The sequence below is a fragment of the Nesoenas mayeri genome (assembly GCF_963082525.1).
Source record: "Nesoenas mayeri genome assembly, chromosome: Z".
Lineage (NCBI taxonomy): Eukaryota > Metazoa > Chordata > Aves > Columbiformes > Columbidae > Nesoenas > Nesoenas mayeri.
The window spans coordinates 24204781-24219948 of record NC_137542.1 but is presented as its reverse complement, the minus strand read 5'-3'; the positions used below and the strand labels follow the sequence as shown (position 1 = coordinate 24219948).

Here is a 15168-nt window from a genome sequence, read left to right as displayed (position 1 = left end):
TAGCTGAAATTATCACTTATCATTATGTCTTTGTATCATTATGTCTTTATTAGGATAGAATATATGTACAAAAATAAAGGGTAACACTCCAAGTTGCCTTGAGTGTAATCTGAGATGTTAACTTCTGTAATTATGATATTTTTGAATTTAAATGCTATCTTAAAGGAAAACTCAGTAATTAAAATGCTTTTACATTGAAATATCTGTTTCTAGGTCAAAGAAAGGTGGCTAAACCCCTTGAAAAGTCTGATTGAACAAATTAATGAGAAGTTCAGTAGCTTCTTTAGTTCTATGCAGTGTGTTGGTGAAGTTGATCTTCACGTGGAAAATGAGGTATGATTTAATTTTCAGATGGAAGAATAACATTCGTATTTTCGTACATCACCTTTTGCCTGTATATTGCTGGAGAAAAAATAACATTTTTTTTTGCTAAAACTGACTTGTTGGTCTGATTAAAGGAAAATGAGTCCTTGTCCATATGCACTGCACAGGACTTCAACTCACTGAGTTTTGTGAGCTATGCACAACTTACAGGGCTCAGTTCGAAGCATTGTGTTTACTTTAGCTGTAACTCAGATTTATTAAGTTAGTGATTTAATTCTACATTTTTAGATAAGGTGCACTATTCTATTATCATTTAGTGGATAAATCTACTATTATTAAGTGTTGTATTGATTGTAGTTTCTACTCAAGTCTGCTGGCATTTTGTCTGGTTTGGAAGTAGCAATCATATGGCCCAGCCTGTTACGTCCTTGGTAACATTTATAGGCAGGATTTACCTCTGACAAAGAGTTTAAAGCATCAGTAGTACTCTAGGGAGAAATATTCAGTGCAGTGGGCTAAAGAGAAATTGAGTGTTTTGTTTTAAGTTGATCTCAATAATGACGATTTTAAGACTCTCATATATATTACATATACTGAACAATAGTTAAAGTGACACTTAAACATTTTGTTTGCTGTTTTCAAGCAGCTTTTCTTAAAATACTTGAAGTGGTAGTTATTGAGGAAGAATAGTGACTGACAAAGCTCTTTACATAAGCTGCATAAAAATGTGTTGTATTATGAAACAGTAGGACATTAAAACATGGACTTACCAGTTCTTTTAATAGTTACCTACAGAGTCAGATCTATATTGCAGTAATATTATCTTTTATCTAAAAGTAAGTTGTGAGAGAATATATAGAAAAGCAGTAGAGTAGTGTAAAAACAGAGGGAGCCTGGACTTCTTTCGAGTATCTTCTTTGGAAGGTCTTGCTTTTTTCTTGCAAAGATGTCACAAATAGTTTAAGAGATTAGCTAGTGGTCCTGTGCCAATAACTAACACTTCTTCATCAAGGCATCAATGCCTATAAAACAAAGAGGCAGATAATCTGTTCTAGAGCTTGGATTCCTTACCCTTCTCTGCAGGAGACTCTTTTGCCCTGACCTGTAAATATCAAAAGAGAAACCCTTGAGGCAGAATTACTTTTGTTAGAATATTCCTGTGATACCGAACTTCAAGCCTCTGTTAGCCTGCCCTGCAGGAACCGTGAGAACTGATAGCACCTACTGTGTGAAACACTTGACTAGGTTCTTCCTTGACATCCTAGCAGAAGCCTCAGTGAACATTATGACTTGGTAACAAGAATTCAGAATGCTAATGGTGATAACCCTCACCTTCCTCCATTCTCCACAGGGAGTTTTGAGCATCATTCTTGACAGGTCTTGGAATATCTGTCAGTTACATGAACTGGTATTCCCAGTAGTGTGGCAACAAAGACCTGACTTTCTGGTGCCATTGTGGCTGTGAAGGAAGGTGGATCTTTTTTACTGGAGGTTTTGCCAACCTGTGCCTTGTAAACTTCTCCGAGCCAAGTTTCAGTCTGTGCCAATGCATATGGAAGTACAGTGGGCCTAGAGGCCTTAGATCCTGGGGTGTTTTTTCTCTTTATATTAAGTCATTGTGTTTGTCATGTCTCACAGCCTCATCCCTTTCAAAAGAGTATAGCAAAAGCTTTGCAAGTGTTTGTTGGAGAAGAAACAGTAACTAAATTGTGAATTTAAGGATATTTGTTCACACCACTATGCTGTATTCCTGGTCATAAGCAAGGCGGACTGTGAGTCTGAGATTGATCCTGACAATACAGTACCAAATTGTACTAAATGGAGGAAGTTCATCTAAGCCATGGTGCTCTTATCTTCACTGATTAGGAGAATGTCTTATTAGCAAAATACCACCTCCAGAAAGGTCAGTGCAGCAACATCTATTTGTTTTGAAAGCATGCCACATGATTTTCCTTCTTAGGCTCCTGATTATCAGGCATGGATATTAAACTACAATCTGCAAATCTGAGAAGCTAATTATTCTTCTGATAAGCTGCATTAAATACCAAAGAAGAAATTTCTTCCATAGCAGGGGAGAATGAAATGGTAACCAAAATCAGCCTGAAAATAGTTTTAATTGCATTAAGCATTGCTTTGTTCCAGTGTGCCTGTCGTGATCATATAGGACTCCTTCTCAAGGCAGGTCTTCAGTTTGTCTTTGAAAGTGACAGTCCTTTCCCAACAGGGAAAACATAGAGGATGAGAAAAGTGACCTGTCTTCAAAATTGGAAAAGGTTGACACTTAGCAACCATGAGTTTATAACTATGTCAGGTCACCTTCATTCTCTCCTAAGGTGTGTATGCATTTGTCTCAGCCTGAAGGATTCGCAGTTCAGTGTTTCTACAATACTGGTACACCAGAAGCAACAGAGATTTGTAGTACATGAAAGTAAATGCCAATATAAGACCTTACACTTTCCAGTCTTGAGGATGTTTGTCTGACTGCAGGTGTAGTAAAACACCAGGAACACCAAAACATGGCTTATCTGAGAGGATCTGATAGATCCTCTCCAATGCTAAATTCCATCTGGTACAGGGAAAATTGCTGTCATGGTGGAATTTGTAGGGGCTTTGTATGTCAATCTGCTAGTGGAGGAAAGGGGAAGGATTTAATTAGACTGCTTGCAGTTGAAGAGGTTGAAATGGGATCCTAACCTACACGCCCGCCCTGCCACCACATAACCCCACTGTTCAAGTTGATAGTATTATGTGCTCTACTACATTTTTTCTGATTAATGGAATATATAGGGGCATTGCTTTCTCCTTTTTCTAGCTAAGAATTTTTTGTCCATGGTGATGTTCTTAATATGTATGCAGTCTTTCTTACTAGGGATTTGGAAATTAACAAATTATTGTCACGGGGAGGAAGTGATATTGAAAATTCTCTATCTAACAAGAATAGATCAGACTTAAGGAAAATATATGAAACAGAATTAATATATTGATATTAAGTTGAACTTGAGTAGTTCATAGACCCATGTAAAACATTTGATGTAAATATCCTTTGATTTGTATATCATTATCAAATAAGCTGCAATACAGAGAAACTGAGTTTAACAGGTACTGGCTTTCATAGGAGGAGTATGACAAGTACGGGATTCGCATTAGAGTCAAATTCCACAGTAGCACTGAACTTCATGAATTGACTCCATTTCATCAGAGTGGAGGTGAGAAGAGTGTTTCCACTATGTTGTACCTGATGTCCCTACAGGAGCTCAACAAATGCCCTTTCAGGGTTGTAGATGAAATTAACCAGGTAAGGATCAATACTGCAGTATGTAACCTCTTGCCTATGCAGATACTTATGACATAGCAAACAGAACAGGCTTTTTTTTTATTTTCTTTTAGGGAATGGATCCAATTAATGAGAGAAGAGTTTTTGAAATGGTTGTGAAAACTGCTTGTAAAGAAAGCACATCTCAGTACTTCCTTATTACACCAAAGGTATGTTGCAGAAAATGAAATAAAAAGTTCAAAACTTAAGTTTTGTGTGGTAATATCCCTGTAAACACTGTGTAACTTACCTCTGTTTTACCTAACAATGTAATATTAAAGCGAACTGTGAGAGAATTTGTCAATTTTAAGGACAGTCCTAGCAGACAACTCATACTAAGGCTCTTTTTGTCATAAACACATTCTGGAAGTTTGATCTCTGTGGAAGTATCACAAGTTAGCCACCATTGGATGGGGTTACCGTGTAACAAGGCTGTGAAATGTAATGCCTGTAGCTTACACATGGCTGGGATGGTAGCAGAGACCAATTTCCTAACAAGTCAGATAATGATATTGGAACAGGCTAGTGCTGCTGATGTTCAAGGAATTAGAGGAGTCCAACATTAAGGAGAAAAACTATTCAAGAAATAACCTGATATTTATAAGGTCAGAAAATATCAGTGCTATACTCCATGGAGAATGGCTTGAAGAGGACTTTTCAGTCAAGAATGACCAATGCTTAATTGTGCTCTTCTGTTAAAATAATTTAAAGGAAAGATAATTGATTTAGTAGGTGATGCAGTGGTGTGATGCTGTGGCTTGAAAGAACTATTAAGTATAGTGGCATTTTACCTACACCTTTGACAGAGGCTAATGTTATGTTCAGATTGATCTAAACCAGATTGAACCATTGAAGGTTATCAGTACATCAAGAAGGCAGGCACTCAGTACTGGGCTTTATGCTTTTTATTAATATTAGCAGTTAGCCTGCATCCAGTACCTCAGTGTATTTTAGAAAATCTGGCTGGTATGTACTGTTCTTTTCTGTAAATAGCAGTTGAAAGACCTGAGAAGAGCCACCAACAGCATTTAACTGATTGAAAGTCAGAGGAAGATAATGCTTGATGTTCCTTCCAATCTTGGTGTATATGTACCTCCACACACTTTGGTGGTTTCCTGTCCACATTTCTTCTTTCTTGTTCTGTGTGTTATCTAGCACCTTTTTGTCTTCTTGTGATTTCTGTCCTTACTGGATCTGCTTTTCTGCCCTCCTACTTTTATAAATAAGAGAGTGGTTTGGATGTTGAAAGGGTAGAGATAGCTCTACTACCTATAATGCTTCCCACATAGAAGGAACTGTAGAAAATTACCGTCTAGGGTTCAGAGTCTGTTTTAAAAGTTGTGCTCATTATCAAATTACTAAGAACAGCCAAGGGGGAAAATTGAGTGTGCAAAGCTAACTGCAAAGATCAGAGTAAAAATGGTAAAGCAGAAGTAAGACATTTTGTAGGCTTAAAAAAAAAAATTCCATTTAACATTATGATAAGAGGAAGATCAAGGAATGTGGTGCACCAGTATTCAGGAGCAAGAAGGTATTTCTTCTTTCCTTTCTCTCTCTTTTCATCAACTGCAAGTAGGTGATCACCACAGCTAACATGGTGAAGTTACAGTGCCCTATCACGAAGAACATTGTTGAGATGGCACTTCATGTAAAGGTTTTAGCTGATGAGATAGTTTGAGTGGGCTGCATCAAGATAACTAAAAGGCTGTACAGAACAGGCTGAGGAGGAAGCCATATTCTGCTGTTGCAGTGACTTGCCTGCAGTTCCTGAGCCTATGCTGTAAGTCTTCACTTACTAGAAAGCAAGTATATAATCATGTACTACAAAGTATGACAAATTGTCATAGTGAGCTAAGTTCCACGTATCTATCCAGGAAAAACTGTTGTTATGTTTTTTTCAGTATGTTGACACTGTTACTCCAGCTATATTTTTAAGGAAGTTACAGAGAGGAAGGGCTATAGATTAATATGCAGAATGAGTAGATGAATTGAATGTGTTCCTTAGGAGTGAGGGTTTTTGGTTCTTTTTAATCAGTATTTTTAATATCACTCTATGCAAATTAAACACGCAAATAATAACTATATTGGGAGTGAATGCTTCTTTGCTGTAGACCAAGGTTAGAATTCAAAACAATCTTACATTAGGTAACTTTATCTGAAAACAGGATGTATTTCAGCACAGCCAGGCATAGAACTTGGTGTTTAAGTGGGAAATATCAACAACAGCATCTGGTTAAAGGCATAAAAGCCTAAATGACTGGGGAAAGAGAAGTTACCGTGGATGGCAAGCTGAGCATCAGCTGCAAGTCAATTGCTAAAAGTCATCCTGAGCACTGCAGATAACCCTATAGCTTGTGTGACATCTCTTGCTTGTGCCTGACAAGATTTGGATGATGGTAAGTGTCCAGCCTTGGCTGTTACACTTTGGAAAGGTAGTACAGTGGCTGGAGTTACTCCAGAAGACAGGAGTGCAACTTTTAAGAAGTTTTGAAAGTTTTGAGTTTCCACTAATGGAAACTGCTTAGCTTGGAGCAGCATGTGGCTGAAGAGAGACATAATAATCATGCCCAAGTAACTCTATTTCCTGCCCTGTCCTGGCAAAGAAAGAAAACCAGCCAATATTCCCTGCCTATTGTGGATACAGCAAAAAAGTAATGACCACATCTGCAGCAAGAAGGTACACATTACATATGAAGATTTTTCTTGTAGTAAGAACAGTGAAGCATGGAAATTGCCTGAAGAATGAGTGGAGTCTCTTTAAGGTATTTCTAGGAACAAATATACATCATCTTTCAGAAAAGCTATAATCCTGCTATAGTGACCTTTCAAGATAGAAGTCTTTATGTAGACCTTCTTCACCTTTGTTAGATAATGGGGAATGTCTAGCTATTTTGACTTTGGGTTTTGTGTTTTTCTCCAGCTCCTGCGGAATCTCACTTACAATGACAAGATGACAGTGTTGTTTGTCTACAATGGACCTTTTATGTTGGATGCAGACAAATGGAACTTGAAGTCTTTCTGTAAGCGGCGGCGGCGACTTGGAAGGATGGATGATGAACAGTGATACATATGTGGGTATATATATATATATATATATATATATATACACACTTACTGTATAATAGATAATGCTTTTCTAGAACTTTTTGGAACATCTGACTTTCAAGACTTCAGAGATTGTAAAAGATGAGAATCGGTTGTTGTTTAAACTACATTATTTTTTCCCAAATCTTTCATAGTGGCCTGTTTGCCAAAGAACCAACTTTTTGTCAATAGTAGTTTTAAATAAAAGGGAAGCTCCTTATATTTTGCTATTTTATCAATAATGTAGCATGAGAAGTTGTTGCAGCTTAATCCAAGCTAGCAATTTAACAATTGCTGCTTGCTCACTCCCCCCCTTTTCTATCGTCAAATAGGTGAGAGAATTGAAAGGGAAGGGAAACACTCATGGGCTGAGATAAACAGAGTTTAATAAAATAACAAAATAACACTAATACACTACTAATTATAACATTACATATAAAATGCAAAATGTAATATAAAGTAAAAGATACTCAATGCAATTCCTCACAAAGTCCATCAGTGCCAAGCAACCAGTTCTGGGAAGAGAGAAAAAGGCAGAAAGGCCCAAGGGCCACTGCAGAACAGCGAAGCAGCAAAAGATGGAACTAAAGAAACTCCCGAACAGTACTCAACCAAGACAGAGCAAAACTGTAACGGGTCTCTGTCTCTCCAGCGGGAAAACCCAACTCCCACTAAAAATGAAGCACGACACTAATGGCATGGAGTATTCTCATTGGTCAGCCCAGATGTCAGTCAAGGTCTGTCCCATCCATGCTCCCCTTCCTCAATGCCTCACACCTCCACACAGCCCAGAAAGAATTTGGCTCCCAGACAACTGCTAAGATAACAGTAAATTCTTATGTGCTCTCCATTCCAGCTGAAAACCATTGGAAAGTTACTTGAAGAAAAACATTAATTCTGTCCCAGCGTGTTATCTTCTTGTTCTCAAGCTAAATCCAAACAATGACCGTGCTAGCTGAGAAAAAAACTGCATAAAGAAAATTAACTCTATTTCAAACCACTACAGAAATACAGTTCATTTTTCTAGGTTATAAAATCATAGTATAGTTTGGATTGGAAGGGACCTTCAAAGCTCATCTAGTTTAACACCCCACTGCAATGAGCAGGGACATCTTCAACTAGATCAGGTTGCTCAGAGCCCCATCCAGCCTGGCCTTGAATGTCTCCAGGGATGGGGCATCTCTCGCTTCTTTGGGCAGCCTGGGCCAGTGTTTTACACCCTCATTGTAAAACATTACTTCCTCATGTCTAGCCTGAATCTCCCCTCTTTTATTTTAAAACCATCACCCCTTCTCCTGTCACAACAGGCCCTGCTGAGAAGTCTGTTCCCATCTTTCTTATAGGCCCCTTTAAAGCACTGAAAGGCCACAATAAGGTCTCTTCAGAGACTTCTCTTCTCCAGGCTGAACAACCCAACTCTCTCAGCCTGTCATCACAGAAGAGCTGTTCCAGCCTCCTGATCATTTTTGTGACCTCCTCTGGAACCTGAGGGCTCCAGAGCTGGATGCAGTACTGCAGGTAAGGTCTCACCAGAGCAGAGGGGCAGAATCATCTCCCTTGACCTGCTGGACACACTTCTGATGCAGCCCAGGACATGGTTGGCTTTCTGGGCTGCAAACGCACATTGCTAGCTCGTGTCCAAGCTTTTATCTCCCAATACCCCCAAGTCCTTCACTGCTGTGCTGCTTCTCAATCTCTATTCCCCCAGCCTGATACCAGGGGTCGTCCTGACCCAGGTGCAGGACCTTGCACGTGGTCTTGTTGAACATCATGAGCTTCACATGAGCCCATTTCTCAAGCTTGTCCAGGTCCCTCTGGATGCTATCCTGTCCCAAAATTCCAAAAACTGGAATTTGTTTTTGATAAGTCATGTTCCCCTTAAACAGTTAAGGAGGTTCTCAAACTTCTCCTATTGAAATGCAAATTTTTTTAATTAACAGAGAAGGTGATGTGTAGGAAGATAATGGTTTGTAAGTAGCACATTTGTTTTTGTTTAATGAAAGTATACCTGAAGTTAATATAAAGAATATACTATTCTTAAAGTAATGTACTTCATTACTGTTATTTATTCTTTTTGAGGTAATGTTCCACTTCCTGTTCCTGGAAGGGCAAGGTTTTTGTTTTTCTAGCAAGTCTCTCTCAGCAAGGAGATTGACAGAGTGAGGTACTTTTGAAACAATGAGCTAGTTAGCTTGCAGAAGTAAGCAAAATATAAGCTAAGCAATGTATAAGGTGGGGGTTTGTTTTGTTTTGTTTTTTTAAGTAAAATGATACATATTTGGTGATAGATTGAGAAAACAGTCCTGCTGATTTCACATTGAAGTTAAAACCAGGAGGCTTTTTACAAGGCTTTAGCTGCATTGGAGTGATCATATACATAATTACTTTTCAATAGCCATATAATTCATTAGTGAGGTTTTGGCCATAGCTGATAAGCATTTGAAAGCTGGGATGCTGATTGCCCGAAATAAAGTCCCAATTATTAAGTAACTATAAAAAAATATCAAGTTTAATACTGAATTGTGGAGAGTATGATTTGTATTAATAAAGAAATTGAAACTACGATTGGTACGTAAAAGGTATGTAAAAATGATTGAGTCCCAGGACACCATCTGAAAATATACAGTATCCTTGTTTTCACAAAGGGGTAGCCTTCAATAGAATTTTATGTAAAATTTGGTGTCCACTTGATTTTGAGTGGGAGTTTTCCTTAACAGCATCCTATCTTTAGACTTTGCCAATGGAGGTGGTATGTCAGGCTTTTTACATTAGAATGTTAGAAATAAACTGACCCACTGCAAATATAAGCTAGGAACTGAACGGTTTGAGAAATGAAAAGTTAAGTACTTTAATTCTTGTTTTGAGTAAAGCAGCCTTTAAGGGAATAGAAAACTACACATTCTAAAATTGTAGACCACTGTTGATCAATGGAGCTCGCTGTGACTGTGAAATGTGTTCGTGGAGTAAGTTCCATGAGGATTAGAGTCCATACACAAATATTTGACAGAAGAACTGAAAGAGTGTGAAAGTTTGGGCTGTGGGCCAGGGACTGAGTGGGCCAGCAAAGTATCTTCAACTTAATTAAGGCCACAGGCCTATCTGTCCACTGTGTTGCAAGACTGAGTTTTAAATGTACTCCTTGATCTTCAAAATCCTTGGCTTCTTGCAATCCTGAACTTTTAAGTCAATTTTTTTTTAATTTAATGGAAACATACATTCTGTTTAGTATCTGAGGATCACTATATGAAAAGTGTGGTTTGTTTTCTTTGAATAAGCAAAACTACATGCATGAAATGTGTTAGGACTTAATCCTATGGCTAGACAGCACTGACAGTCTGTTCTTAAGGTTGTTATCTTAGAACTTTGTGCAATTTCTTCCTAGAGTTCAGATCCTTTCTCATGTTGCAGGCTAAGGTATGAAATGCAAATCTGATTTATTTCAACTGGATGGCACTTCAGATCCTGTCTCAAAAATTACGTCTTCAGGATGTGTGCCTGCCACACTGCCTAAGTGAAGAAGATGACGGTCTTGTGGGTGTTTGCTGTTTCCTTGGGGGTCTGTCACCTACTGATTCAAAGTCCTGATTTCAACATGTCTGGCTACAATCTTAATAGGATGCTATCATTCATATTAACTTACCCCGGGCAGTGTAACGAGCTGTAAAACCGTACAACTATCACATTACTGACCAGTAGGGCTTCACTATCCAGCAGTTCTGCTAGCTAAAGCCTTTGAAAAAGAACCGCAAAACCAACCTGGTGTATAAAAGCAGCCCTTGCTAGTGGCAAGTGGGCTGTACAACTTGATTGTGCCTCCCACACACGTGTTGGTAACCTGCTAATTCGCGAGACAGGTGCATATCATGGCCACACACAGAGGCCTTCTGGTGTACAAGGAAGTCTTCTGAACTGGATTGTGTATTCAACTGTGAAAATCCACACCAAGTTGCATAGTGTAGCTACAGCGTTATTTAGCATTCCTTACCCACATATAGGGCCCTTCTGTGCCGCCAGCTTTATTGCTGTTCCTTATGCTTTGGTATTGTTACTTGGGAATGCTTACTATAAAAACCTGTGGAATTAATTTCAGTACAACTTTGAGGAGGAGGGAATGAGTGGGAGTTTAGATTAAATATACATGTAGTATCCAGCTTTTCCTGCTGACTAGACAGGACCTCTCAAAAATGTAGAAGTGGAAAGACCCCAAATAGTCCTGACAGCTGAAGTATAAATTGAGCTTTCTCTGAAAATAGGTACTTTTCTGTGTTGTTCAGACCAGCTGAAAACTATCGCAAATATCCTTTTCCCTCACCATCTGCAGTTCTGGCAAACATCTGTGTCTGCTCATGTATTGAGAAAAAGAGAGAGAACCAGCATGGGAATTGTGACTTCCTGTGAGAAATAAAAATATCTTGAGAAACCGAATACTGAGAAGCACTTACAAATCACCTTTTACTGTATTTTATAATTGTAAATGGCACTTGTGCATGTATGCTATTGTTAACTAGGAGAGATGGCTTGGTCAGATAAAGCAGCAAACTAGAATGAGGATGTACCCTTGCGCAGCTACAATGCTTTTAACATTCTTATATGAAGCTTGGGCTTTTGTTGGAAGAAAAATGCCTGCTAAGGCTGTTGCTGACTGGGAACACCTATTCTGCAGGCTTTGGAGTTGGTGAGAGATGATGAGACAAACAGAGCTGGTCTGGGCTGCTTGGATGGTCACTGAAGAGTATGGTGGGTACTCTTTAGAGACCAGGATGGGCTCCTGGTGCAAGCCTAATGGCAAATTTTATTTAGAGTTAACACTCTTGTGTATGATTTATGCCAACGTGTCCACCCTTTTATTACTAAGCTCTCTGGCTGATGCTTGCTTTCTGGAAGCTGCTGGACCATCTTTCAAACACTGCTTCCCATGGATTGTGGACACCAACTTGAGTTTCTTCTGTGAGTCTGCAGTTACCTGCTTGTTCCCTTTGCAAGGCCTGTTAATTTTCCAAACACCTCTTACTAAAAGGCCTTAGTTTTCACCTTCCTCAGCCATTTCCCATGCCTCTCCATAGTGTGTTCTTAAAAGCAGAGTGCCAGAGCAAACAGATAATGTAAAATGTGAAATTTGTCATTGTTTTACAAACACTTGCACAATGATAACATGTTGCCTGATACTGTCTGTGCTGTCCATGCTTAGGCTTTGAATATTGGAATTTACTTGGGGGAAGGACAGAAATGTGAGAAGGATCTGCTCACTGTTTGCTAAGCTGAGCAGGGGTCTTGTAGCTGTCCCCAGGGATTGACTAAAGGGGGATGTCCCCACAAAGTGCATGATTCCTTCTCTTGTCCCCACACCCCACAACCTTCAACACCAGTTGTGCTGGGAAAGGAGCACCACACTGAGGCCAAGGGCTGTATGGCTCAGCAACACCTAGTAACTCTACATCACAGCGTATTGCAATTTTGTGGAAGTTGTTTTGATGTTGCATGCATAATTTCCCTGTCCTCTCCCCTGTCTTTATTTGGCCTGCTTCTTGAAAGGTGCATTGCAGTTTCTTAGTTGATTGGAACAGTATCTGATGGGAGGTGTCTGGCAGGAAAGCTACATCATGAGAAGCAAGGGGAACCCTGGCACTCCAGCTTCACTGTAAATAACTCTGAGCCAGAATTACTCTTCAGTTCTGACTCACTAAAACACAATGTCCAAAATAAATTTTCCTAGAACTTTTTGTTACAGAAACATTTTTTTCCCAGTAACTTTCTAATTCAGAGTAAACCCAGGATTCAATACATCATAATTTGGAGAGGAAGGAGATGAGGAAGAGAATTAAATCCACTTCTGCTCCAAGAAAAATCCTCCCACTGTCCGAGCCTGAACATCTGAAAATCGCAGGAATGTTTCTCTGCTGTTGTGCTCACAGACCAGGCTTGCCAAGAGCCGTGCTTCTCCCGTGAGGCTCATTGATCCAGCTGTTGTTTGAATAATAGGACAGCCTGGACACAAGGCAGTGTTTTGCGTGTAGCGGGTGATTTAGTAGTTAGTACACTACATTTTATTTCAGTGCTAACTTTAGCCGTTGCAAGGCTCAGCTGTTAAACAGGGAGCGGGTGGATGAGTGCATGGACTAGAAGTGGTTAGCCGCTGAAAGCTTTTCAGGCAGTGTTCGAAGCCAGCAGGGAAAACATGGCAAAATAAAGGCAAGTAGCACGAGCAGAGAAGACAGAAGAGGTGATAACCAGCACTATAGCAGCTTACCCACCAGTGACCTCTCCAGTGGCTCAGCCCTTTCCCAATGGCACAGTTCCCTGACAGCAATTCCCATCTCTGTACTTTCCACCAATCTCCACCAGCTTTTCTCCACTATTCTGCTCCCCAGTTGCTCTCAAAAGTAGTTCCCCAGTTGTCCAGTCTTATTTCTGTTGATCTATTACCCCCACTAAGCCAGTGTTTTTTGACAGTTAGCCTGGTTTTGACTGGGATAGAGTGGATTTTCTTCAAAGTAGCTTGTCTGGGGCTAGGTTTGGGGTTTGTGACTAGAACACTGTCGGTACCTCAGGGATATTTCAGCTATCACTGAGCAGTGCTTGCATAGCACTAAGGCCTTTTCTGCTTCTCACGCTGCCCTGCCAGCACAGGAATTTCACAAGCACTTAGGAGGGGACACAGCTGGGACAGCTGACCCCAACTGACCAAAGGGATATCCCATGGCATATGACATTGTGTTCAGCAGGAAAAGCTGGACGAAGAAGGAGGAAGGGTGGACTTCAGGAGTTATGTCTTCCCATGTAACCACTATGTGTGGTCAGCCCTTCTTTTCTGGAGAAATGGCTAAAGATCTGTCTGCCAATGGGAAATAATGAATTCCTTATTTTGCCTTGCTTGTGCATATAGCTTTTACCTTCCCTGTTAAACTGTCCTTATCTCAGCCCAGGAGCTTGCTCTTACCCTTCTCTCACTCATCTCGGCGGGGGGAGGAGACTGAGTGAGTGGCTGGCTGGGGCTGAGCTGCTGCCTGGGCTTAGCCCACGAGAACAGTGTAGGTTAGCGTCAAAACATGACATTATGTATGTCATTGGCTAGAGTTTGGTATTGCAAATTGTTCATATCAACTATCGCACCTGGAAGCTACATAGAAGATGGCAAATATGCCCAGTGTGTATTTGTAGAAGAGCAAAGCACCTGCTTGCAGACTGACAATCTCTTTGGGAAGCGTGGAGGTGAAAACATGGCAAGTAAGCTGGAAAGGAATGACAAAATTCACTTTGTTGGGGATAAGGAATCATGCACAGTAGCAGACAAAGTTGATTTTGCTAGAGGCAACAAAGAGGGACCAGATGATAACTGAGAAGATGGTAGCAGAAGATATCAGGGAGCCTTAGAAAAGAACAGAAAGCAGAAGATGGCACAGGTAACGTGCAACATGGATGGTTCAGAAGGCATACATGCTTTGAGATAATCAGGATCATGTAATTCAAAGGGGGAAAGTCTCTGATTTCCCCTTCCCCAGTTTGTAACCAAAGCTGTAGACTGTGAATATTATGCTGCTTGATTTTCACTGCACTCCACTAATACTGGTTTACCAGGAACTGGCACTCTAAAGAGTTGCCATCAACAGCTTGATGTCCAACTGGAGACCAGTGGTGAGTGGCATTTCTCGGATGGTAATGGGACTAGTGCTATTTAACATCTTAACTGGCAACACAGACAGTGGAAGTGAGCACACACTCAGCAAGTTTGCTGATGCCACGAAGCTGAGTGGTGCAGTCAACACATTGGAGGGAAGGGAGGCCATCCAGAGGGACCTTGGCAGGCTTGAGGTGGACCTGTGGGAACCTCATGAAGTTCAACAAGGCCAAGTTCAAGGTCCAGCACGTGGGATGGGTCAGTCCCAAGCGCAAGTACAGGTTGGGTGGAGAATGGATTGAGAGCAGCCCTGTGGTCAAGGACTTGGGGGTGTCAGCTGATGAGCTCAACGTGACCTGGCAATGTGCACTTGCAGCCCAGAAAGCCACCTGTATCCGGGGCTGCATCAAAAAGAGCGTGGCCAGCAGGTTGAGGGTGGTAATTCTGCCCCTCTGCTCTGCTCTGGTGAGACCCCACCTGCAGTCCTGCATCCAGCTCTGGAGCCCTCAGTACAGGAAAGACATGGACCTGTTGGAGAGGGGCCAGAGGAGGTCACAGAAATTATCAGAGGGCTGGAACAGCTCTGCTGGGAGGACAGACTGAGAGAGTTAGGGCTGTTAAGCCTGGAGAAGGCTCCAGGGAGACCTTACAGCAACATTCCAGTACCTAGAGAGGCCTATAAGAAAGTTGGAGAAGGATATTTTACGAGGGCGTGTACTGATAGGACAAGGGTTAATGGCTTTAAACTGGAAGAGTGTAGATTTAGACCACATATAAGGAAGAAATTTGTCACCATGAGGATGATGAGACACTGGAAAAGGTTGCCCAGAGA

The 15168-nt window shown here is 40.7% G+C and overlaps 1 protein-coding gene across 1 annotated transcript in view; it reads left to right on the top strand.

The window, feature by feature from the left end:
• Window positions 1–6701, top strand: part of SMC5 (structural maintenance of chromosomes 5) — a gene marked incomplete at both ends in the record, with an annotated part of 44269 nt that extends 37568 nt beyond the window's left edge. Inside the window, 4 exons of the mRNA XM_080362508.1 lie at window positions 214–333; window positions 3440–3619; window positions 3712–3807; window positions 6558–6701. Of these exons, the coding sequence (XP_080218634.1) occupies window positions 214–333; window positions 3440–3619; window positions 3712–3807; window positions 6558–6701 (540 nt within the window). The remainder of the gene's footprint in view (window positions 1–213; window positions 334–3439; window positions 3620–3711; window positions 3808–6557) is intronic.
• Between the last annotated feature and the right edge of the window lie 8467 nt (window positions 6702–15168).